This window comes from Sinocyclocheilus anshuiensis, unplaced genomic scaffold (assembly GCF_001515605.1).
Source record: "Sinocyclocheilus anshuiensis isolate Anshui unplaced genomic scaffold, SAMN03320099.WGS_v1.1 scaffold976, whole genome shotgun sequence".
Classification (NCBI taxonomy): Eukaryota; Metazoa; Chordata; class Actinopteri; order Cypriniformes; family Cyprinidae; genus Sinocyclocheilus; species Sinocyclocheilus anshuiensis.
In genome coordinates this window covers 2,985,783-3,012,472 of record NW_015552538.1, presented here as the reverse complement: position 1 = coordinate 3,012,472, position 26,690 = coordinate 2,985,783, and the positions used below count along the sequence as shown (strand labels likewise).

At 38.6% G+C, this 26,690-nt stretch overlaps 2 protein-coding genes across 9 annotated transcripts in view; both read left to right on the top strand.

Moving 5' to 3' along the window:
• Positions 1-1,535, top strand: part of LOC107663883 (isocitrate dehydrogenase [NADP] cytoplasmic-like) — a 10,273-nt gene extending 8,738 nt beyond the window's left edge. For all 3 annotated transcript variants that reach the window (XM_016454266.1, XM_016454267.1, XM_016454268.1), the window contains 3 exons: positions 160-300; positions 399-561; positions 770-1,535. In XM_016454266.1, the coding sequence (XP_016309752.1) occupies positions 160-300; positions 399-561; positions 770-863 (398 nt within the window). In that variant the 3' untranslated portion in view covers positions 864-1,535. The remainder of the gene's footprint in view (positions 1-159; positions 301-398; positions 562-769) is intronic.
• Positions 1,536-7,620: 6,085 nt separating this feature from the next.
• LOC107663884 (pleckstrin homology domain-containing family M member 3-like) overlaps positions 7,621-26,690 on the top strand; it is a 44,531-nt gene continuing 25,461 nt past the window's right edge. For 5 of the 6 annotated variants that reach the window (XR_001631397.1, XR_001631396.1, XM_016454269.1 and 2 more), the window contains exons 1-5: positions 7,621-7,677; positions 10,589-11,464; positions 15,910-16,845; positions 24,268-24,413; positions 24,590-24,783. Coding sequence is in view for 4 of the 6 variants with exons in the window: in XM_016454269.1 (XP_016309755.1) it covers positions 11,011-11,464; positions 15,910-16,845; positions 24,268-24,413; positions 24,590-24,783 (1,730 nt within the window). In the remaining 2 variants the exon portion in view is untranslated. Of the gene's footprint in view, positions 7,678-10,588; positions 11,465-15,909; positions 16,846-24,267; positions 24,414-24,589; positions 24,784-25,362; positions 25,434-25,575; positions 26,064-26,690 lie in introns of those variants that run through there. The other variant, XM_016454271.1, reaches the window with a different exon arrangement.

The window sequence follows — 26,690 nt, the reverse complement described above, 5'->3', positions numbered from 1 at the left end:
TGGGAGGGGGGGGGGGGGGGGGGGGGGTAAATTATCAGGACATTTTCATTCTGGAAGTGAACTAATCATCTAAGACCTTGCATTTGCATAATATTTCTCACTGTAAAAGTATTCTGAACGAATTCTGAAATTTATAGTGAGTAAACTTTCTGTTTCTAGGTTATGGGTCATTGGGTATGATGACCAGTGTGCTTGTATGTCCTGACGGACGTACAGTAGAAGCTGAGGCAGCCCATGGCACCGTTACGCGCCACTATCGCATGCACGAGCAGGGCAAAGAGACGTCCACCAACCCTATTGGTGAGGAAAACACACTTACTTCACTACCACTCTTAATCAATAAAATCCACAAATGAGGCACAGGAAACTGTTTTTCATTATCTTTTATGTCCCATCAGCCTCTATCTTTGCATGGACACGAGGGCTGCTGCACCGGGCGGAGCTGGATAAGAACGCAGAGCTGCGGATGTTTGCTGAGGCACTGGAGGCCGTTTGTATCGAGACCATTGAAGCTGGTTTCATGACCAAGGACCTGGCCATCTGCATCAAGGGCATGTCTAGGTACATCCATTATCTTGCTCTAAAACATTTGGTATTTATTGAGGGACATTAAAAAGATATTTGTTTTTATCAATTGGAGTGGGGTTAGATTTACAATAGACCGCATCAGTGTTAAATGCTTGATAAAAGTATAGCAACAAGACTTTATTAACCTGTGTAAAGTTATTTTAGATTTTAACAGAACTTTTTTCTGTTTATTTTTTCACAGTGTCACACGCTCTGATTACCTCAACACTTTTGAGTTCTTGGACAAACTGGCTGAGAATCTGAAGATTAAGTTGTCAAGCCAACCCAAACTATAAAGCTGCTGGGTGTTGACAGGGCGTTCACACACACACACACACACACACACACACACACACACTGACACTCAACCCTCAGTCTCATTTCCTGTCTAACTGGGAGCAAAGACAGAGAAATGATTGACTTCACCACTACAACCAGTAGGGGGAGCAATGCACTTTCAACTGGACAACGAAAGTGCCCTTTTTAATGGGAGGAGCCACTGTAACTTTCATTATGCTTTTAAAAACAAATTACGGTAGAAACATTCATATAGTAAATTATATCACTGTTTATACATTTTATCATTGCAACAATTATTTTCTTTGAAAGATATATTCCCCGTAGTGCATAAATGTGTATTTGTGTACTACTGCTATCTCTCGGATGCTTGAACACCTGTTGCCTTATTGTCTGCGTGTGTAGTTGTCTTGTCTTCGGGCAGCCACTCTCGAAGCCGTCCCAGGAACAGTGGAATTAGGTCTTAATAATGTAAATACCTGCTTTTAACTGAAATACTGGTAGTTCATACCGGTAGACATTCCTGTTCATTCTTCACTCAGTACAACTGTCTGTCACTACATTACAAATGAATTTCCTTATATGGTTCTGTTTATGTCAGTCTTTGTGCTTCTGTGATCAGGTCTTGTGTTATTATGACATCAATAATAAATGAGACTTTTTAAGAAGAATATCTCCTATGTTTTGACACTGATCATGTGTTACTTTGGCGAGGATGCATTAAATTGATCAAAAGTGATAGTAAAGATGTTTATAATGTTTAAAAGATCTCTATTTTAAATCAGTGATGTTCTTTTAAGCTTTATATTTTTCAAAGAATCTTGAAAAAAAAGAACAATATTACAGTTTCCACAAAATATTACAGTACAAATGTTTGCAACATTGATAGTCCGCAATCACCAAATCAGCATCACAATTTCCACTAAAATATTAAGCAGTACAGATGTTTCCAACATTGGTGATAATCAACAATCACCCAAATCAGTATTAGAATGATTTTTTTAAAGGATCATGAAAATTCTGCTTTGCCATCACAGGAATAAATCAGATTTTTAAATATATTAGAACACTGTTACTTAAAAAAAATTATATTTCACAATATTATTGGTTTTATTTTACCGATCCCAAACTTTTGAACAGTAGTATAGTAGATTATATACAAATCATTTTGAACTTGATGAAACAATACTGCGGTGTCTCTAGTTGCCTGATCAAATCATAATGTTGTCACTTGAGGAGGTTCACACTTCATTCACTAGATGGCAGCACAATGACGCCTTTTAAACGGAGCCTTAACGTTTTTATGGCGAATAACACAACAACGGAGAGTTTCTAATTAATTCGTTTTTAGTAGCATTATTTTTATCAATTGTATTACTATTAAACATTAAATGTTTCATATATTTATTTGGATAAGTGTTGGAATCAGTAGGCCTATTTGAAGGGAAAATAAATCAAAACATGAAAAACATTGTAAAATGTGTTTAATCTCTTCATGCACATGAACGTGACTTCCACCAAGCGGCCTGAAAATTATTAGAGTATGTCTGAGCATCTACACTTAAGTGTTCTTGACTTTATTAGATATCTGTGACAATGGTTTACCCGAGAGAGAGAGAGAGAAGTTAACCTTAAAAAGACTAAAATTATGATATTCCAAAAAAGGGCCAGTTACGAAAACCAAAATTACAGTTTCAAATTAAACAACATGCCCTTAGAACACACTAAAAATTACACATACCTCGGAATAAACATCAGTAACACAGGAAACTTTAACAAGGCTGTGAACGACCTGAGAGACAAGGCACGAAGAGCTTTTTACGCAATCAAGAAAAATATCAAACTTGACATCCCAATTGGAATCTGGCTAAAAATAATCCAATCAGTTATAGAACCAATCGCACTCTATGGATGTGAGGTCTGGGGTCCACTCACAAACCAAGACTTCACCAAATGGGACAAACACCCAATAGAGACTCTGCAGGCAGAATTCTGTAAAAATATTCTTCATGTACAACGAAAAACTCCACACAATGCCTGCAGGGCAGAATTAGGGCTGTACCCACTAATAATTAAAATAAATAAAAAAGCCATTAAATTCCATGCGCACCTAAAAAGCAGTCATACTGAGACCCTCCACCATAAAGCCTTAAACTACCAAGAACTGAACCCAGAGAAAAGCCCCCTCAGCCAGCTGGTCTCAGAACTGACTTTACAATCCAGAACCCCAGCTAGACTAAATCAAATCATTAAAACACAGAAAGAGAAATATCTGAAACATTGGACAGAAGCAACAGCTCAACAAAGTAAATTAGAATGCTATCGGTCTCTAAACAGAGAATATAAATTGGCAGAATACCTAAACACAGTGGCAGACCCTAAACTAAGAAAAGTCCTGACCATGTACAGACTCAGTGACCATAACCTCACTATAGAGACAGGCAGACACAGACAGACCTGGCTACCAAAAGAAGACAGATTGTGTCCACACTGCACACAACATGAAGTGGAAACAGAACTGCACTTTTTAACAACATGCCCTAATTATACACAAATTAGGGAAACATTCTTCCCCCAATTCACAAACCAGCACAAAGACTTCAACCAGATACAACAAAAGCACAAACTGCCATACATTCTGGGAGAAACCTCAAGGCGAGGTACGTCAAGTCCTGCCATGATAAAAGGATGAGCAGTAGAACAGAACCACAAGTCACAGCCGGAAGAAAACACTGTACAACACACATAAACTGACATGACAGGATCCAGTCCTTCTCCTGTCTCTTTATTAGTACTTTCATTTTACTGTATACAGATATATAGACTCTATATGCTATATACTTCTACTCGTATGTATATTTGTGTTAAATGTCTATTTAAATGTTTCTATGCTTTGGCAATGTAAAGATACTTTTTTACTATGCCAATAAAGCTACTTGAATCTGAATCTGAATCTGAATCTGAGAGAGAGAGAGAGAGAGAGAGAGAGAGAGAGATCATGCCTCAGACTGTCACCATTGTGCCGTGATAATTGCATTCTCCCTGTGTGAATGGACACTCATTCACAGGCTTTGTTAGTGTAAAGATTACTATTGTGCTGCAGGAAGTAAAGCCTTATGAATATGAAATAGAGGCCAGTGGTGATTCCGACGTTAATGACGTAAAACAAGCACAAGCTGAGGTCACTAAAGGCCACTGCTATTCAAACCCCGCCCCCCAAATATTTCATTGGGCAATTCAACTACGCATTACCTGTTAAGAAAAGTTCAGATTTTATGCAATTAGTTAAGAAAAATCAGAGAAATGGATCCCACTGCGACAGTAATAATGCTGTCTATCGGTATGTGCAACCAATGATATGTGATTGACATGACCAATGAATTCTTTATTTGCCGAGTTTTCACGATAATATAGGCCTTTAGGATAGCTATATTTTTGTATATTTTAAAATTTAATTTTAACGAATAACTGTATATTCATTTCAAAATATACAAAAATATATTTCTAATATAGAGTTTACATAAATATCTTTTTGATGTGCTTTACTTAAATTTCTTAATACATTTTTCTGGCTATTTTGTAATATATTTTAAATGTAGGCCTATTTATGTTGTTCAAAATATATTTACAAAAATATATATATCAAATTGTATACAAACATCAAAACTGCATTATTTGCACCAAGTACACCAGCATGACTCTTCAGAACCTTAGGAAGGACATGTACATTGAAAATTAATAAACAGATGAATGATTGAGATATGGCTTGATGTTGTCTCTGTCTCTCTCTGTCTGAGAGCGCACCTTACCCCTGTAGGGAACGCAGTGGTTTCCATGGGGACGCATAGCCACTCTACTCTTCAAAAGCGGGCCGAGCAGAGGCAGAGGGGCCCTTTGTGTTGGAGAGGAAAGCGTGGAACAACGCTGGGCAGATGAAAGCCCTGCTATCCTTATGTCCAATCATAATTTAGTCATCAGCGCAGGAGCACAGAATCCAAATAGACACTGAAAACACAAACAGCGAAAAGGAGAGGCTCATGGGTCAAGATTTGAGCAAGAGAGAGAGATGGGAGGCTGATATGAGGATAAATTTCAAAGAGATAAAGGAATAGTTGTGCTGTGGCTCAGACTTGTTTTTTCATGCTGATGATCAATTCTCTGTGCTGTAGTTTGTGCTGAAATGATGCCGCCCACTTTCATTCAATTTGAGAAAATTATGATGCATCAACTACATTGTTCAAACTAAAAATAGCAACCTTGTTTATCACGACATACTTCTTTGTCTATACACAGAGTAGGAGTAGGAGAGGAGTAGATGTGGGCTTGGCTGATAGATTTGTTTACTTGTCAAATTCATTATTAATTAAAAGTAATATGTAAACATTATTAAATCATTACAAGTACAATCCATAACTGCTTATAACATAGCAGCAGACTTATAGGGGTAGTGCAACATCCAAAGCCTTAGAAGAGCAACAAGATGTACATATAGTATGACTGTGTTAGTTATGATAAAGCCCAACAAAACTGTTAATAAATTAGAAATACACCACCATTCGAAAGTTTGGGGTAAGTAAGAATTTCTATGTCCACCAATGCTTCATTTATTTGGTCAAAACATATTTAAAATAGTAATATTGTGAAATATTATTACAATTTAAAATACATCTTTTCTGTTTCAGTATTTAAATTGTGTTTTTTCCTGTAATTGCTACCTACACTTTTCTTCCAACCATTGCTCCAGTCTTCAGTGTCACATAATCCTTCAGAAATCAATGCTGATTTAATGCTAAAGAAACATTTCTTATCATACATTGTGGAAAGAGTTGCTCTGCTCAATTAAGTGTGCAAACTGGAATAAAGTGTCTTTTTCAGGACTATTTGATGGACAGAATGTTTAAAGAACAGCATTTGGTTGGAACGGTAATATTTTGTATCATTATGCCTTTACCATCACTTTCAGATCATTGAATTTTGAACAGTAGATTAAGAGCTCAGTTCCAATAAACTGATCAAAATAAAACAACCAAAATGGTGTAAAATCTATGATAAAATTACTTAAATGAAGGGCAACAACATCTGTCATAAGATATGAGATGAAGTGGCACAAGCATGTATGTACCTGAATCATACAATAAATCACATTTAAAGATACATTTATTGTATATTATTTATATCAACCAGTTAGGTGGAACGTTTCATTTTTGCTGCCATTTGACAAGGATATAGTAAGGTCAACATTTCCTTACTAAACATTTAATGAAGATAACTTCATAACCAACTAGCTAAGTGGACTAACATTTCAAACAGTTGCTGCCATTTGTCAAGGTTAACAAGGTTAGCGTTTCAACACTATTTGCTGTGTCCTTTTAAAAAAAATATTCTTTTCTCCTCCCTCTCTACATGTGACTTACAGCAGCCCAGCCTGTCCAATTGCTGACTCTCTTAAATGTCTCAGAACAGCATAAAAAAGATAGAAAAAGAATGGGGAAAGAAACTCTTGAGTTTTCTGTGGCAAATAAGCATTCTGCACGGGTTCTGATGAGGGTCTATGTAGGTCACGCACAATATGGCGCCTGCAAGTTTACAGCTGGGGCTCGTACCACCATTATCCCACAACAATATTGCAGAGAGGAACTTATTTGAGCCCATTAGTCCATGTCCCCTCCTCCTTCATTAACGAAGCCTTTCTTTAAACAAGCCAAGACAATAAGCTCTCAGAAAGGGTGGCGGGGGGAGAACAGGAGGACTGGAGGGGAGGTCGCAGGTTTAGCCCGCAGCCCACGATAATTACTGTGTTTCTGTCTGTGGCCTGAAAAAGACTTGAATAATGTTTCTTTTTCTGTGGGGACCCGAACAATAGATGCAGGCCTGGCTTCAAGAATGGCAAGCTTTTGGCTATTGGCTACAAAAAATCTCATCTTTGCCACTCACGCCGAACCTCTTGGCTTCATTATCGAACAAAGTCTTAATGTCGACCACAATTTGCACATTAAGAATGCATAGATCTTTTATGCAGTTAGACTTCTTTTGTCAGAATTTGTATGGCAACTCCTTCCAGGCCCACGTGGGTTGCTAATGACTGTGATATGTGTGCAGTTTGTGTGGGATGTTGGTGTGTGTGTGTGATTGAAAAAAAAAATAGTCTCTACAGAATAACAGTGTGCAGTTTGTGTGGGATGTTGGTGTGTGTGTGTGATTGAAAAAAAAATAGTCTCTACAGAATTACAGTATAGCTATAAGATGATTTTACACACTCATACACAACAACAACTCATGTCTTATTCAGTATGTATCACTGCTATTGATCGTAATGGAAGCTTGGTCGCATGATGTCGGGAAGCATAATGTTGTTGGGTAATATGAACAGTGTTATTTTGCAAACCTTGCAGATTTTGTTATGACTTTTAATACCCCTCCTTTTATAATAATTCTGTTAAGAATGAGAACAATTAAATATATATCTTCACTTGAGTAGCCTAAATCTGAAAAAAACAAACAAAAAAAAAAACAGTTTAAAAAGGTACTGTGGTGGCACCATGATGCTGGGCTGGAGTGTCAAAAACACCATGACAATGAAATATTATGTCCATTAATTTATGTGGTAGTACACGATACATTAAAGAATACCACGAAACTATTCTCAATATATAGTTTTAATAATGACATAAAATGAATTAAGTGCATGAGAAAATAATTTAATAAATAAATAAAAAACAAAGGCCATCGGAACCATTTATCGCAGGATGTTGTTTCACCCGGTGCGCATTTCCGTTGACGGAACTGAATGTGACAGATTGTAAACAGATGCAGGTGAGTCATTTTCACGTACAAATAACATATTATTCGCTCTTTGCATGCTTAGACTTTTTATTATAGTGATTCTCCGATTATCAATGATACATAAACATGTTACATTCGCTGTGAGTTAAACACAATCAGATGACACAATTGTCATTGGCAGATGATGTAGCTGAGTGCTAACTAGCATCATGATGAAGTCATCGGCTGAATTCATAGAAGCAGCGACATGTAAATAAAAACACAATCTCTGTCAGAAGAGGGGCAAACCTAGATATTTGAGTTTGTTCATCGTCTTTTTTACGTCTGTTCCCGTAGATCTTGTAGCTTGTTTGTGTGTGTCAGCTGCACTTGTGTGAACTGCCAGTCCGCATCAACTTACAGTAATATTATTCAGGATTCTTGTCGATTTAAACGTTATCCATAGTTTTTATTCAGTGAAGAACGCCAGGTGTTAACAGTCAGCATTGGATTGCTGAAAAAAGGGTTCATCGCTCCGTTTGTCAAGTCAAGTTACATTTGTTTATATAGCTCTTTATACAATACAGATTCTTTGTTACAAAGCAGCTTCACAGTAAAAAACTGAAAAGTAACAGTGTTAATTTTTCAAAATGTGTCAATTTTAATTCAGCTATTAAGTAGTTTTGCAAAAGGCAACAGTGTTATTATTCAGCAAATATGCAGCCCAATTCATGTTAATATACAGTTTTGTTCTCATCTGATAGTCTTAGTGCAGTCAAATTGATAATATTTCCTGAATGTCTTTCAAAACCCAACTGAGTGAGCAAGTCAAATAGCAAATTTGCAAATAGCAAATGCTATGTTTTTTTTTTCTTGTAGATTTACCATTGATTGTATTCTTCGAAGATGGTATCATTAGCATCTGATACCACAGTACTTTTATTGTAACAGGTCAAAAGATAAGCAGTGTAGGTTTCTGACAAGGGTGACTGGTCATGTGTTTCCTCTCAGTCAGATCTATGATATAATATGATTTTTATAATATGATTTCATGTTCCGGGATGATGACACATACTTTTTTGCTCATTACAGTATAACCTTTATTCTTTGTAGCAATAACTTGAATATATTGTATAAAATGGCATCTAAGAGTGTGCACATCTATTCCGCTGTTTTCACTTTAGGATTCTCACACACTACTTGCAGGCTGTAACTTTGCTTTGTCACTGCCTCAGTGTAGAGATTGATATTTGCTGTGAGATGGCTAAAAATAGAATGGTAGAGAAGGGCCGCCACGTCTCTGTCTGAATAATTTGTTTAAGCAGAGGTGTGAGCATCACCGGCTCAGGTTTTTAACTGTAGCAGATCTGGTTCTTAAGGCTGGCTGCTGCTCTCCAGAAAACTGTCCAAAAACGGCTTTGACTGTTTTAAAGGGATAGTTCACACAAAAATGAAGAATCTGTTGTCATTTACTTTGGTGCCCATTGATTTCCATTGTATGGACAAAAAAACACTGAGACTTAACTCAAGATTGCTTCTTATCTGCTTCACAGAAGTTATACAGGTTTGGAACGACATAATGGTGAGTGAATGATGAGAGAATTTATATTTTTGGAGAACTATTCCTTTAAGTATTGATAGTCATTTTTTTGATGTAATTTTGAGAGCAGTTTTACTGACTCAATGGAAAACAGCTGTCTGTTGGTCTCGCTTCTTTGTTTCTCTATTTTTCCCATGGGTCTGGAGAGTCTCTGATCTGAGATGATGTAATGGTCTTTTAATAATTGATGGTTTAAAGAAAGTGAAAGACCCTGAGCTGGAGTGCAGAGGAAATCAATGTTAGTGTGGGAGGAGGTAGACATGAGTAAGATGAGAAGAGGCTGCAAGATCATGTGAAACGAAAACCGAAAGAAGCCGTGCTCAGGTTTAGTGAGGCAGGGAACCCCACCCCAAGCTGGAAACTTCCAGTGATGATGTCGGTTTGTCTGCGTACCGAAGCTCTGGAGCGTAAGGTAGGCTGCTGAGTGGATTCCACGGCCACCATGGTAGTTGCAAGAAATTAACGGTGCCTTACTATGAGTGTTAACACAGGTCAAGGTAAGTTGAGTTCAGCTGCTGAATCTGTAGCTCTGTTCCAAAAGATAGCGAGCTGCCTACCTCTGCAGCATTTTATGGCATTGTTTCAGAAGCCATACCAATAGGAAGCAGCATCATGGGCCATTCACACAGAACATGTTTTTGTGTAAGATGCAGTGGAATGGAAAAGAACACATGCTCTTGATTTACACAGCATTACTTTACACAGAAGTTTATTTGCAAGATGTTTAAAAATGGCAAGATGTGATGCAACCGAGAAAGTTGTCTGTCTAGTGCATGTTTGCGTAGAAAATGCAAATGGGACCTCATCTGAAATCCAATATGTAGGGTACAACATTTGATAAGAATCGAACTTTGCAACCATTAAAGAAGTTTTTTTTTGGTGGTAATGTGTGTAGTATGAATGTAATCTAGATGTACTACTTTTTGTCATGTTGTCCCTGCCATTCACAACTCCACTCCACTGGCCTCATGGAATAGTAAAGTGTCCACTGGATGTGCATTTTGAAATCTCAGCAGAAGTAGTAGGTCATCCGGAGATTTTTAATATAAATATTGTGAATTTGTACACAATTGTGTGGTGCGCAAAATCAGTCATTTAGAATCTTCTATTTCATTTAGGATGCCACCTTAGAAGGCAACTGTCTATATAGGTGGTAGACAGCAAGGAAGCTAAAGCAACCATTTAAAAAAAAAAAATTGCTTGCTTTTATTGTTTGTTTTTTTTGGCCTCAACTGTTTTACAATTCCTGTTGTCATACTTTTTGCTCAAAGGCTCCTCATACTAGAGCATCAGCTGTCCATGGAGTTACTGCTGTATTTGCTGACCGTCATGTACTTTTCTCTCTTGTTTGTCTAAATTCAGGATGTCGGGCCCTGGGGGAGGACGTCCTGGTGCCACATTGCATTTATCACTTGCTGAATTGCTGCCTTACAGACTGCAGTGATTTAATTGAGGCACTCATCTGAATGAGGCAACACCTGTTCTAGACAGCACTGTTTGCACTCACCTTACCCAGTGCTGATACTGATAGCTGGCACAGCGGTCAGTTCTCATTAGGTTCTTGATTAACAACATTGGCTCATAAAGTGACAGTTCTGGAAGGGATTCAGGCCTTTGTGGACCATCTGTTTTGCTACACTTCCTTTTGGATTCAGACAGCAGATGTTCCGTCTGCGGTGCCCTCAGGCCTTACGATCCTGCCGTGTCTTCCCTCACACACGTAAGGAAACAGTCCGTTTGCTCCACCCCTCCGCTTCCTCTGTGACGCCGAAACTGTCAAGGTGATGGAGGGTCTGGAGGTTGAGGACATAAGCCCCGCCCTCGAGGCCACTGAGGACTACTTGCACTGCGTTGATGACAATCAAGGAGATGGCCAGGTACATCCGCCCAAGCTTAAAGAGGCCTCCACCTTGGACAAGTTGAACTCCAGTGGGGTGTGGGGGCTACTGACAGGAAAGCAATCTGAAATATCACCCAAAAATATGGCCTGGGCGGAGCAGTCATCTTTCACTGTGCTGGGCCTGCGACATGGAAAAAGGAACCGGGCACGATCCACCAACGATTTGGCGGCTCATGCCAAAGAGACGAACTCCACCACCAATACATCCAGCGGCAGCTTCAAGCGTGGCCACAACCGCTCCCGTTCAGATGTCAACAACCACACTTACACCGATAATGGCATGCCTGCCATTGACAAAAATACACTCAAGAACATGGCACTGAACGACCACAGAGATGGTAAGAATGAACTAAACGGTGTTTATTGTCTTTATTCATCATTTATACATTTATTTTGCATTGATGTGTGGTGCAGAGATCAAACAAGTTCAATCAAATCTCATTCAAAACCAGGTGTTTCACTTAAATGATTCTGTCTACACTCAAAGTGAAAATGCTAAGTGATGCCACATAATCACAGCCAATCAGAACTTTATTCATATTTAATAGAGTACAACAGTGCCATCCACTTTTTCAGTGCCCTTTTTCAGCAGAAATATTCTTCCGTTATTTTTCCAACAGGGATTTGGAAAAAAAATGTTAGTTAAAAAGATGTAAACCATGAACCAGGTAGGAGGTGAAGCACAGCATTACAAACTTTAAAGCAAATGTTTTTGAAAATTAGAGTTTTAATGAGGGAAAGAACTACAATCCAGTTAAATATTGCAAATGACAAATAAAAAAGTGGAAGTGAATGGGCGCTAAAGAGATTCTTTGATAGTTGACAATTTCTTTGCATAATGATGGATAATGTAGTTTTTCATCAGGAATTCCACTGTTAAACCCGTTATTAAAAAACTAAGTTGAAATAATGTGGGCTGATGGCTTCAACAAAAGGCTATACCATTGGTATGCTCACTGCTCACAGTAGTGCTGCAAGTTATTGTTAAAATCAGTTCCTCCATGGAGAAAATGAGTGGGATTTTTACTTCTGGAAATTAACTCTCACACTTTATGTACAGTTGCATTAAGTAGAACTTTGAACCAATCAGATTTCACTCTCATGAATAGGACAAAACTCAACATGAAAAAAAACCCTCCCTGAAAAGACAATTTACTTGCTAAAATGATGAAATTATTTCACTACTGTGTACACTTTTTATTAAAATGTCACATGGCTTTTATCTCCTCACACCTGTGATCTGTTGTGTCTGTGTCTCTGTCAACACCGCTCACCTGCAGTCTTTGCAGGAATCACCTCCTTTTATGTCGAGGGGGTTCAATGAGTTTTGGCTTACTTATGGTTTTGGCCTGTTTGTTCGTTTCTGTGTGTTTTCGTCTGAAAGGCTTTATTTAGACAAGGTCATCCCAGAACAAGAACAGTAGAGATCTAGTGCAATATTACGATTAACATGCTTGCTATGATTTAATACAATACATATTCACCAATACAAACTGTCACATTGTTTTAAAGCTTTTTATATCCAGTGTAGTCTGGTTTAATTCTGTATTAACTCATTTTGAAAAGGCTGATTTATTTCTACATCCAGTCACTAGGTTTTGCAAAATGGCAGGTGATACCAATCCTCTTGGCTGTCCTTGCCTCTGTGTTAAAACTTAATGGTGTAAATTGTTAATTACAGAAATGTACTCTGTAAGGGAGCAACTGGAAATAGAAGTAAGTTCCACGCTCGAATGCCCACCGTTTCTTGAGTGACTGAGATTGAATCCTAGGTGACATTAAGATATTGGCGACCCACCCAGTGTCTAATGCTAATAGATCTACTGATTAAGACTGGAGAAACCCCTACACCCCTCACTGCACAGGTCTCAATGTTTGCGTTATGCTTGACTTGGCTCTGTAGTTCATTACAAGCGTCAATTTTAATATAGTTTGCTTTGTTTTACGCTTAGTCTTCGACATTTAAATTTTTAACTTGAGATGTATTCACACCAGGAAAGTCTGCTAGTTTACTTGCTTTGGTCCGGACCAAATACAATGTTGATTTTTTTTTTTTCTTTTAGTGTGGTTCGCTTTCACACTGTCCTTTTCGCAAGTGGACCAGAAATTGTAAACAAAACCACATGTGTGCTAAGGTCATCAATTCATTGGTTCATCCATTCAACCGTACCAAAGTTTGTTTGGAACCGGACCGATACCACCTCTTCAGCTGGGTCTTGGTACGGTTGTTTGGTCCGCATCCGACAGGGTTGCCAAGTCCCAGAAAAATTTCCAGCCCAAAGCTTACTCAAAACCCGCCCAAAAGGAATTAAAACTAGCCCAATTTTTTCCCTGTCCAATAATAGCTGACAGCAGCTTTATTCCATTAATGTCCTTTAAAATAAACATTTAGATTTTATTTATTCTATGTTTTGAATCTTAGCAAGACTTGTTTATAAGTAGAATGCGCATATGAAATTATTTAATCTGTATTTTATTTTTTTATTTTACTCTTTCTTTCATTTTAATTTTCAGCACTTTTTCATAATAAAACTTAAAATTACACTAAAAAATGCTGGGTTAAATACTTCCCAACTGTTGGTTGAAAACAACCAAGTCGCTGGGTTTGTCCATATTTTACTCAGCGCTGGGTTGTATTTAACCCAGCATTTTTTAGAGTGTAGTAGTAGTATTTTTTTTTTTCATAAATTCTTTCAAGCCAACTTTTAATTTAGGGCCCCATGAAATTCACTTTATTTTTTTCCCTAGATTCTGTGTTTACCATTTTATTTATTTTGTGTTTTATCATTTATTTTGTATGATTTATAAAAATGTATCATGAAAAATCCTGTCTAAAAACTTAAAAAATGTAATCAATCTTTTAAAATAAAATATATAATATAATATAATATAATATAATATATAACAATTATGTTTTATATAAATAAGTCCCATTAAAATTTACTAGTTTGGCCTTTAAAATTGTCCAGATGGCTTTCACTCAGCTCCATTCTGGCCCACTGTTTGTATCTGTCTGCGTTTTTCCTCTTCTGCTCAGATTTTGAGTCAGGGTCTTAGAAAGGTTCAGCCTCTGCAGGCAGACTGGCCTTCCACAAGCTCTCTAATTGGGTCATGTCAGCACGCCTCACGTCCTCTCTGCCGTGAAATTAGTAGTGAGTCTCTTTCCATAGCTGCAAGCTATGCACCTTTGAAGACCTCAGAGTGCAAGGAGCCCCCAAACATCCACAATGACGCTCCAGAGTGGCAAAGCACATCATCTGTAGTAGCTTTTGCTGGCTGCCCAAATGAACCCAACCCTCAGAGCTCACAGCTTATCAGCACAAGAGGGAGGGACTGTCCGTTATAAGTTACAGATGTATAGGAAGGTGCAGGTTTGACTGGTACATTAGAGATAAGACTTAAAGAAAACAATACAGAGGCATTTGCTTTTAATTTACCCTCCTCCTGGCCTCTGTCTGTTTCTTTGGGTCTGGCCAGGCCCAGATGCCTGGGGCACCCAGCAGGTTCCCGAGGGCTGAGAGGAAAACGGGCAGTTTCCAGCCAAGGAAGTGTAAGGATGAGGGGTGTTGTGGACCAAGAGAGGAAAGGAGATAAAGGAGGGAGTATGTTCAAGAAATGGACAGAGAAAGGAAGGACTGAAAAGGAGTGCCAAAGATTAGTGCCGTTTTGTTTGCACAGCAGCCTGACACACAATAATGTTTCTTCCTGCTTTGAGGTGGCTGGATAGACTGCTATCACATAGCACAATAGCATCCATCATAAATGATGTGAACATCTCTCACACAGGGCTCCAGACTAACATGGTGCCAGCAAGTTCTGCAAAAGAAGTTAGTAGTGATGGGCACATAAAATTAAAATTAATAATTAATTTATATATAGCAATATTTGGACAGAAAACGTTTTCTCTAGTTACTAAGGTATTTCACATGCATATTTTCTAACTTTATAATTCTCTCACACAACCTCTGCTAATTTAAATGTTTTTTTCCCCTCCTTTTGCTTGGTAAATGGCTAATATATATATAAAAAAAAGAATAACCCTTTTTTCTAAAGTCCTCTGAGAAATGTAATCCTCAAAAAAAATCTCTTTTTTTTATAGTGGTTCTCATTTATTTTTTATTTTTGCTGATTTTTGTTGGTAAATGCCTACAATTTTTAATCTTTGCCATAGTCCTCTGAGAAATGTAATCCTGTTGTTGTTGTTGTTTTCAAGTTTCTCCTCATTTATTTTGACATTTGTGACTTTTTTGTTGGCAAATTGTCTAAAAAAAATTTTTTTTTTAAGTCCTCTAAGGATCCTGAAAGCAATCCTTAAAATCATCAAAACAATCTTTTTTTTCCCTGTAATGCTTCTCATAATTTATATTGACATTTTTGCCCTTTTTTTGCTGGTAAATTGGCTATCAAATTAAAATGTGTTTTTTTTTTTTGCTGCTAAAGACCTCTGAGAAATATAATCCAAAGAGAGCAGTTGTTAGTTAAAAAAATGTTGACATTTCTCAGCATAAAAGGAAAATCAAATCAGTAAGTAGAGTCTGATCACAGAATTAAGTCTTGTTTGTATTGTATGATTCGCCAGGAAGTACTTGATCCACAATATTTTCTTCCAATTTTCCTGTGCAATTACAGTTCTTGTTTTTGCCATTAGCTTCACATGGTGTAGCCAAAGGCCCTAGTAATCATATTTACAGTTATTTAATCCATTATAAACTTTTTTCTCAGACATTATTAGTCTGTAGTTTGTTATTGCCATTAAAGGTGCTCTTTCTGACTTTTTTTCTAGCTCATAAGGAGAGCAGCCCTAGCCTGGTGAAGCAGGGAACGCTGGAGCAAAGAGAGGGCCCATGGGGACGTTGGACCACCTGTCATGTTGAGCTTACGCCCTGTGAGCTGTGTCTATACAGCCTGGACAGCAGCGGCAACCAGCAGCTATGTGCCGCCCTCTCACTGTCCCATTGCCAAGGGGTGAGTGCACCACAGCCACAGGATGGACGTGTACTCCAGGCCGTCTTCTTTAACAGCACTCGCGTGCAGTTGCGCGCACCCTGCCAGTGGGAGGCACTGGAGTGGCGTAGACTCCTCTGGGAACGCGTCTTGGCCGCCCGTCCAGCCAATCGCAAAGGGGAGCTGGCCCGTGCCAACTCCCCTACCCCTCACGAACCCGATCCAGATGCGGCGACAGTGCCAGCCCCTCGACCCCTGGTACGTCCCACGGCCCTACCACTGTTCACCCAACACTGTGCTGATGTTCTTAAGGCTGGTCTTCTGCACCAACTCACCGACCTCAATAACTGGAGGGCCTTCACGTTTGTACTGAGCCGCACTGAGCTGCAGGCCTTCCCGACCGAGGGAAGAAGCCCAGTGTCGGAGCCGGTGTTGAGGTACCTGCTGGCCTCCTGTCTGGCTGTGCAGCGGGATGACGACGACGGAGACACCAGCTCCCGCTTCCAGGCGGTCTTCCCTGATGATGTGCTGCGCTTGCGGGCAGAGACCGAGTCCAAGGCCCAGGACTGGGAGGAGGCCTTGCGCACGGCAGTGACGGCTCAGCGGCCACAGTGGGAGAATAACCAAGTGGTGATAAGGAGTAAGCCAGCCAGGGAGCGACGGCACAGGGAGACCCAGAGAGCTAAACGACAGTCCGTAACCACTAGCTTTCTCAGCATCCTCACCTGTCTGGCTGTAGAAAAGGGTCTTACCACTCAGAGCTTCCGATGTGCAGGTGACCACCTTTTACAATGCACTTTCAACATTTCCTAATATTGTAACAGCTTTTTTAGAATTGGGTTCCTTATCAGTAAAATTGTCAGGGCGAAACTCACCAAGATTCAGTTGCCTTTGCTGATTGCACGTTCATTTTATATCCAATGTGGTACAAATATGCCTGCATATTTAGTTAATTAGTCTTGATCACAATGTTCTCTTTTTGGGGCCCAAATGTGACACTAGTTAATCATTCGAGAAATTAAAATCAATTAAAAGACCAATAAATCTACTTAGAAATCTAGATCATTTTACATTAATTGAGGCCAATGTGCAATGATAACATCAGAAATGCAGTAGACAAATTAAAAAGGTAATCACTTCATAATCACAAATTACAATTTTTCATATTTGTTATAATTATTTGTATATTAGTAATTAGGGCTGCACGATTAATCGAATGTGATTGTCATGCGCATTTTGTCAGTAAAGCCGGTTCTGTAATCAGCAGTAAATATTCATCACGTGCTTTCAGATGGAGCAGAATTTACTATACATAGCCGTAGTTCACTGACAAGTTACGCAAAAAAATTGCAGACGATTTTATTGCGCGATTCTGAAATCGAAGAAATCGTTCGCGATAATGACAGCTGTTTGCATAGCTTCTCAGTGAACTACGGCTCTGTGTAGTAAATGCTGCTCCATCTGAAAGCATGTGAAAATACCACATTTAATAACATATTTTTACTCCAAACTCACTTCATAACGTCAGTCGAGTGTTTGAAATAAATCCTTCTGTGAGATGATGTGGCTTCTTACACAGAATAAGGCATGCAACATATTTCATAGTATTTAAGCAGTGATAAAGGCATTGCATTATAAATATACTTTATTTTATTTTAATGAAAATTATAATAATAAGAACTCAGATAAACCGTATGTTGCCGTAGTCGTGTGTTTATTAGTCACGTTGAATCAATGAAAGCAGTTGAATCTTCTGTTTATTCAGCTGCAGCGATAGGCATTTTCTGGGTTTCTTCTGCGAGGAGTATTTGGAGTTTCAGCGCGAGAGCACCCTCTGGCCTTCGGATGGAGATTTACTGCTGATCACAGAACCGTGCTTCACTGAAAGATATGCATGACAATCGCGATCTCGATTCCATTTTGATTTATCGTGCAGCACTATTAGTAATTGATAAACAGATTATTGTCATATTGCTTGAATTAGTTTAGCATCAAATATTGTATTTTCAATCTGCTCATTTATCTACATTTTTATTACTTGAATATTTTTTTATATTATAATATTATATATTTTTATATTATATTAATATTGTGAAACTGAATTCTTTATCTATATTGATCATTGATTGACTCTTTTTAAAAGTATTTGTTGATTTCTTAGTTTGTTTTTTTTATTCATTGATTTATCAATTCCTCAAATGAATATCAGATTTGGCCCCTATAATAAGTGCTTTATTTAATCATGCGATTAGAAACCTCCTGCTCAATGAAAGTGGTCACAAGACACATTTGAGATGCATGTTCATACCAGGTTTAAGCACCACTTGCAGTTGGATCATCATTCATAACAAATGTATAAAAAGGGCTAAAATCTTAATATTGGTTCATTGCTCTTAAATTTTTTATTGTAATGTTGCATTTTATTATGCAGTCATTTTTCTCTCTGATATGGATTTAAGGCTGCCAGCTTACGTTGACTTCTTAAATTTGATCTTTGCCATTCGAAAAGGCCATGCCTATTTGAACTTCAGACTTCCTCCATGAGTCAAATGATTCAACAAGCTCACTCAAACCCCAAAGACATAAATGTTCCACTCACTAAAGAATTGTTTCAAACCAAATGTCACATTTTTCAACACGTGCCACATGATCTGATCGCTCAAACAAACAGGCAACCATTATACAAAGACAACCCCCAACGTATGTCTGTAATTTGCCATCTGTCATCTCTCTATTCCAAATACTGTTGAATTATGTTTATGTTGATGTATTTGGCTTTGCTGTGGTGGCCTTCAAAGGCCAGGTAGATAGATACCTGAGCCCTTATAGTTATGTGAGTTTATATATCAAGCTAAGTCTATCACTTTCTTTCTCCGGTGTGAAATTTCCACCCTCTAAGTGGATATGAATGAAACGCTTTCCTGCCCGGTTGTAACAACCAGCTTTTTAATGCAGGACATTTGAAAGCCTCACCGAACAAGGACAGCAGGCACCTGACGATAATTGGACCATATAAAGCGGAAAAAAATCCCCTTTTAGAATCAAAGGCTGCCTGGATGCTGCGATCTGTGCGGAAGCTAATTGTTTGATTCGGGGCCACGAAAGAGATTTTTTTGAATGGGACGTGTCGGCCTAAAAAGAACAGAACAGCTGGGTACATCCCTGCGCTTGGAACTCCCTCTCTCTCTTTCTTTCTCTCACTGTAGTTTTTATCACCCAAAAACGTACACTTTTATGAATCTTTCTTTTTATTTCTTTCCCCCAAACAGATGCTCACACCTTATTTTTCTTTTCTATGTTGATCAGCAGCAGATTTGTATTGCGCGTTTGTTTGAGTAAATTTTTTTTACAGATTTTAAAGATGTAAATAGTGAGTGCTTCTAAGGTAGAACTAGACATTAAATAGTCTTTATTTTTTGTTTTCCTTTCGTCTGTTTTCTTTTCTTTTAAATTAGACAGTATATTACTGGTGTCTCTCTCAGACCCTAACCCACATCCAAAATGTCACATAAAATGGGCCAATCATAACATGTTGGGGACATACGACTTAAACATGCTACTGATAACACGTAATATATTTAAGAAATGTGCCTGTGACTCCTGTGTTCTAATGTCTGTTTTATTCTATAGTTGATGCTAAAATTCTAAAATTCTAGTGTGTATGTGCTATAAGAGGATTGGATCTTGTGTGGGCAAGAGCAACTCATCCAATTGCAGGGTACATGGAAAGGAGAACGGATCCAGTCTGGGCTCAGTGGGCTGATGGTTAAAGGTGGTAGTGGCTCTTCAGTATGAAGAGTTTTGTCTCATTACTGTTGCAGTCTTTTATTATGGCCTGCTTTGTTCTCTGTCATTTGTTCACTTTGCAATACCTCTTGGCCCCAGTTTTTCTGCATCCACAAAAGGTTTTGTCAGCTAACCCAAGTCCTATGTGGGGGTTACTGAAATGGGTTGTGATGCATTCACATTGCTTAAAGATGACCTGGAGATGCTTAGGAGGGGAAGAAAAGCTATTGAAGTGCGATAGAAAAGAAGGAACATTAGTCCCTGCCTTAATTTGAATATGCATATTTCAAACTTATACAATCTGTTGTTTCTGTTAAGATTTTGATTCTTCCTTGTCCCAATGTTTTTGTTGGACGTCTAATGAGGTAGCACTTTAAAATCAGCCAGTGTTCCTTCTTTTTTTTTCTGCAGAACAGGATAGTTCATCCAAAAATGAAAGTTCTGTCATCATTTACTCACCTTCAAGTTGTTCAACGTGCAGTGCTGGGGGTACTTCATGGAGAGGTTTGAGAACCACTGCTGTAGAGCATACAAGGACAGCAGATCAAATGGGAAGATCCAGCTGTAGGTGGGAAAAGAGGGAGTGTAGGGTCAGGTGGAGAGAATGGGTTCCAAGGGACTGCTGTTTACATCAAAAAGATGGGCAGTGCATCTGTCTCAAGCAAACATGTGTGAACACACTTACACACGCACAACCTTATGCCATCTTTTTTTTTTTTTAAGTGGATGTCAGCTTGAATAGGGGACATCAAAGCTGGTCCCTTGTCGTCTTTCACGCTTATGGAGCCACAAAGCCCCACCCTGGGGTTCTTGTCCCGTGGAACTCGGCGGGCTGCTTGAAAGTGGAGCGAGTCATAGCCTTTGCAGCAAGAAAACGGAGAGACCTTCTTGCACTAAAGGACCGAACACCTCCTCCGGAGCCGTAACGTCTATTCTGCTAGAAAACCATTGTGCAAGTGGCACCTCAGAGCGCCCCGCTTCACCTTTCTTTTTCCTGCAAATAGTTGCCATTTTTAGGGCAACAGGGTGCTGCTGAAAATGAAAGAGGGTAATCTTGTGGACAGTCACGGAATGAACACATCAAACGCCTCTTGTTTGGCACAGCTCCCCGTCTTTCCCACAGTCCCAGGTTGGCCCCACGTTTTGTGCAAGGAACATGCCGTTGGCTATGAGATTGGGAAATGTTGAGAACCATATTCAATTGTAATTGAGTGAGCGTCACATGTGTGTTAACTGCAAAGCAGCACCTCCAACCTGCTAGAATTCAGTTGGCTCAGAGTGGTTTGATATCCACAGACATCACTGTACCCTCAACTTGGGGATATTTTCTGTGCTGTCTTTCTGTCTGGCTGTGATTTGCAAACTTGCACCTTGTGTGTTTGAACTCATGCATGGGGCTGTGCTTTACTGGCACAGGCTGTGATGTCCACAATACATAGAACCTGCGGTTTCCCAGTGGCCAACTCCTTCCCAGAAGTGACATGCTCTCTGGCCGCTGTCCAGAAGCTCTCTTCTATCAGAAGTTTGCTAGAAAGCTCGTTCAGATCTTGTTCTGTGGCTCTTTCATACATAATTGTTTTGGCACTATGTTTACATGCAATTAAAACATGCATTAAATGTTCATTTTAAGTAGGACTAATGTGAAAATGTCACATTAATGATTTCATAGTGATATTTGAAATATAGTGATATTGTTGGTCATATTGTTGAAGTTGGTCAAACAGACCTAGGCTTCCAGTGTCATTTGCTTTCAGTTATTTTGCATGTTTAAAAAGAAAGTCTGTTATATTGCTTTATATTGCAAACTGGTGTTTATCAGGTTATTTTAATGAATAACCATAATCATAAACAGGTTTGTAGCATAAATAGTTTTACTGTTTACTTGAATATTCTTGAATATTCTTCTAGTTATTTACCTACAGCAGCTAATGAATCGGAAGCCTTGCATATTCAAAGAAAAGCAGGCTACAACATGGCTCCGAAAGACAGAGATGATGCACAGTGTGTTATTTAGTCCTTTAAAAATCAGTTTTACTGGTGCCATTAGCCTAGTGGGCAGTGCGCCGACATACGGGCATCCCGAGTTCGAATCCCAGCTCGAGGACCTTTCCCAACCATGCCCCCCTCTCTCTCCCACTTTGCTTCCTGTCTGCTCTACACTGTCCTATCATTAAAAATAATAATAATAATAATAATAATTTTATGCATTGTATCATGATGAAGACTGTAGCTAATCTACTAACTCAAATTTGAACTCCGTTGTCCATATATTCTCTTTTTCATTCCAGAGTTTGAGACATATGTGAGCTGTTAGCTGCTGATTCTTCCGTGATGCTATACAAAAACTATGCTTTGGAAGCCAATTGAATGCATAGAAACATTGCCAGTTTTGAGTCAGTGTTTCTCCTTTAATTTTTGCACAATTTTTGTTTTTCTTTTGCTGAAAAGCACAGCCTCAACTAGCTCTCTCTTAATAACAGTCTCCGTAGCATGAGCGCTATACAACGAAGTACTATTTTTGGAAAAGGGTGGTATTTGTGGGTTTACGCTCTGCATGTATACTGATTACAAGGCAGCTCTGACACACGACACCCTGCTGCATGGTCTGTGGTTCAGCCCAAATATCAGGCACCCATCAGCTGTGGCATGGGGGACACCACCTCTGACTTTTTATAGTCTGGGGTCCCTGCCCCTTAAAACCTCAAGTTTACATTGGCAGCACAGTGCAGCGCATGATGTTAGCGCCTAACCTCAGATAGAACAACCCATTACGTATTGGTTTGGAAATGGAATAGAGTGAATTTTCTTTTCTTGGTCCAAAATGGCAGTATTCCTTGGCGACGTATTGTGCAAGAGCCTTGTTCAGAAAATAACATTTGCCCAGTTTTAAAAAAAATGTATTTTATTATGCATCCAAAACAGCAAAAACTTACAGTTCTCCTTTACAATTTCATAGGGCATTGCAACAATGTTGCAGGGCAAGCATAATGTTAATGTCATCAAATTATACATATAGTTACATATGTTCTCTAAAAAATATTAAACTGTCCAATGTTATTGACCGCAAACTTTTGAACGGCAGTTTACATATTACTGTAGATTTTTTTTTATTCCTTATTTATTCTTATTTTATTGATGTTTTTAAATATATTTAATATGTACATTTACAATATTAAAAATGTAATTAATTTATGGTAATTTGCTGATACGGTCATTTGTCACAGCACTTGTGAATATAAACTGAATTGGAATATAATGTTGTTCACTTTTATATTAATTACTTTATTAATTTTGTGGTTTCCAAACTCAACAGCATGTGTTCACTGTAATTTGTATGGAAAGAATAGTTTGAACATTCTACTAAACATCTCCTTTTGAACTGCACAAATGAGAGAACATTACAAAATAGAATGCATGAGGCTGAGTACACGATAACAGAACTGTCATTTATGGGTGAACTAACTGTTTTGAATCTGATGGTAAATGGTGTAATTTTGCTGCACGTACATCATCCCTGTTTTCGGCTTGGCCCTTTTCAGCCAATTAACAATGCATCAAAAATAGACCTACAGCGTTGCCTGTAAACACTGTAATCAGTGTCCCCCTCTACAGATATTTGTAGCGATAACATTCTGAGTCCCTCTTTTGGAGACTTGTGTTTTCTGACTTGTTTTTGTCCTCTCTATCCTACTTCCCATCTTGTCCACATTTCTTCTTCTCCCTCTGTAGTGTATAGCTGCCGCTACGCTCCACCAGAAAGATTGTACAAGTCTATATCCGTCTGTTCCCGTTCCTTTCATTCTATCTTTTTGTTCTTTGAACGTCCACACTGTGGTGTGGCTCTGGTTCTTCCAGATGGTTAGGATAAGGGACACCTGCCATGTTCACAATCACCTATTTTGGTTCCTTTGGGATAAGCCCTTTGCTGGAGTGCCGCCTAAACTGTTTGAAGACATCTTGAACAACGATTAAAAGACAAAGCAATGCACTTTCATGAGCTATCTTGTAATAAATGTGCTCTTTATATATGCCTGTTCAGTACTAAGAAGCATTTAGATTCTTTCTGTTGTGTCTGGAAGGGTAAAAACACCTTTTTAGTTTGGGTTTTTATCAGCGACTCAATCGCTGCCTTTTGTGCGGTATAAATCTTTTGCATCCTCTGGATCATCAGTAATATTTATCTGTGTTTAGCCAGGGTTGTGTTGTAAACCTTGACATATCAGTACACAACCCAAACAGATTGATCACCTTCTGCTAATGATTGTCAAATTTTAACAGGGTCGTGCCCTCATCAGTAGATTAGGTGGCCATTAACGTTGTCTTTAACCCAGAGTTGATCTCTCCTCTCCCAGGTTTGATTTGTGTTGTTTGAGGTTCTTCCTTTTTATTCTTGCTTTTTTTTTTCATTCAGGATGCCAGAGGCCAGTGGGTTTGTCACGGTGCAAGGCCAAAGTTTGCTCTTATAGCGGCTGGTACTACTGCCCAAGTTGTCACCAGGATAACCTCTTCCTCATACCTGCACGTCTACTGCATAATTGGGACACTAACAAACACAAGGTATGCACACAGACCTGTATATCCAATCCATATCTTCAGCATCGTTAATAATTCTGTACGTTTTCTTGGTGCATTTGAGTTTAGAAATCAGCTTTTGCACCACCCAGCAAAAGAAACCAGGCATCCAACAAAAGCTGTAAGCGATGATGATTAACAACACCATTTTTGTGGTTCAGGTGTCAAAACAAGCGAAGGAGTTTCTGGAGTTTGTTTATGAGGAGCCCCTGTTAGATGTCCAGCAGTTGAACCCGTGTTTGTATGAGCATTGCGAGGCATTGGCGGCCGTTCTCAAATTGAGACAGCAGCTCCAGTCTCTCAGGGCTTACCTCTTCAGCTGCCGGGCCACAGTGGCAGAAGACCTCCGCCGCAGGTGAGCGATGCCAAACAGCAGGAATAGGAAAGATTGGGAAAGTAAAAGTAAGACAGGTTAAACATGACAAAATGGTGCATTTTCATAATGCACATTGTATGTGGATCAACTTGTGCTGGGTTTGAAACAACGTCATTTTGCTTTATTAACCAACCACTGTGTGTAGCGAACCAGCAGATTATTGAATTATTATTTATTATTGTCAGTTACTGCAGTATAGTGGTCAACCAGTAATGATGTTTCAGTTGGCAATGTGATGTTACACGATTTAATGTTAGTAAATTTCATATACTCAAAATTGCTGATGTTAAACGGGTTAGTGAAGGATGTTAAATGGGTTTGTGAAACTGATCTCAAATTGGACCAATATAAAAGTGAGTTTTTTCTCTCACCTATTTAAAAGAGGTTCCAATAACTTGAATCATATACAAATGTATCCAAATCTACTATGGCTTGTTATTGTGACAAAATTATATATTTAAAAAACAACCATGGAGCAAGAGCAAAACTCACTTGGAAGACTGTAGAAGAAAAAAGTTGTTTAATCATATGTGTGATTATTTTTTTTCTCTTGTTAAGAGCCCGCTTAAAAGATTGTATTGTTGTTAGTTACATCAAAACAGTTGGAGTTACAAAGTCAGTAAGATAAGGTAAGTTCAGAAATATTTCATTCATATCAGTGCATGAGTGTATAAATATTTCCTAGTTGTAGTACTCCAGTGATTCTGATTACAGTGTTTGATTTAGGCCAGCAGGGACACACACTGAGCTTTTCCTCTTTCTGCTTTGCAGATTTCTAAGATGGGACTGGAAGTTAATATATTGTGGAACAACATAAATATTTGTGAAGTCTTGCAAGGCACATAAAGTAGTGGATGACTGCCGCTGGTTGCATTTGGTTTGTTGCCCTGCCAGTATGTACAGAGGGAGCTTGCTTGTAATACATATGTATTAAGCTTGTAGTACTAACAGAGTATACATTTTTAAAAGCTATTTCAAGGAATGCATTTGGTTGCTGGGAATAAGATCCTTATGCAGATCTTTAGTGGATTCCTAAGGGCCAGGTTCAGCAGGAATGTGAAGGAGCTGTGTTTATGCAAAGGTTTCGGCACTAAAAGGCTTGTCTATATGATGAATGCTTCAGCTCTTACCAGGGTCAGTGTGGAGACCACGAGATTGCGCTAAGAGGCCTTAAACATTCACACCATGAGAGACGAAAGTGCGTACAGCTCTGTGATGAAATATTGCATAATGGAAAGCTACTTCCAGCTCTTCCCCAAAAAATGGCTCAACTCCTTTTATATTGACAGTTAATCATCAGAAAAAGACAGCTGTTTACTTAATTTAGGGATAAGTGGAAGTTTAGAAAGAGAAAAGTTTTAAATGGATACAGTATTTCACACAAAAATATAAGTTTTGTGATAATTTACTCACCCTTTTGTCTTTCTAAGCCTGTATTACAATCTTGTATATAATACTATATGTATGTATATATATATATGTATATATATTAGGGCTGGGCAAGTTAATGCGTTATCGCATTAACGCATTAATTGATTAATGGCGACAATTATTTTACCGCGCATTAACGCAGTTTTTTATTAAATGAAAGTCCGTTGTTCACTGGCTCTGAATACACATACAGACAAACCATGAGTCAAAGGTGGCGTGGGATGTTGATCTGTACTGGCTTGGGATGGGTGTCATCACGCGTCTCAACCAATGAGAGCATTTGGGTTGGGCCTAAGACTGCAGCAGCGCTCACAACTTCATAATTGGGAAATAGGTAGGGATGGGCGATTCCTCTTATTTTATTTTCGATCCGATACCGATATTTTCAAGCCCAGTATCATCGATATCGATACCGATACTTCTAAACTAACCTGATCTTTTAAATTATTAAAATA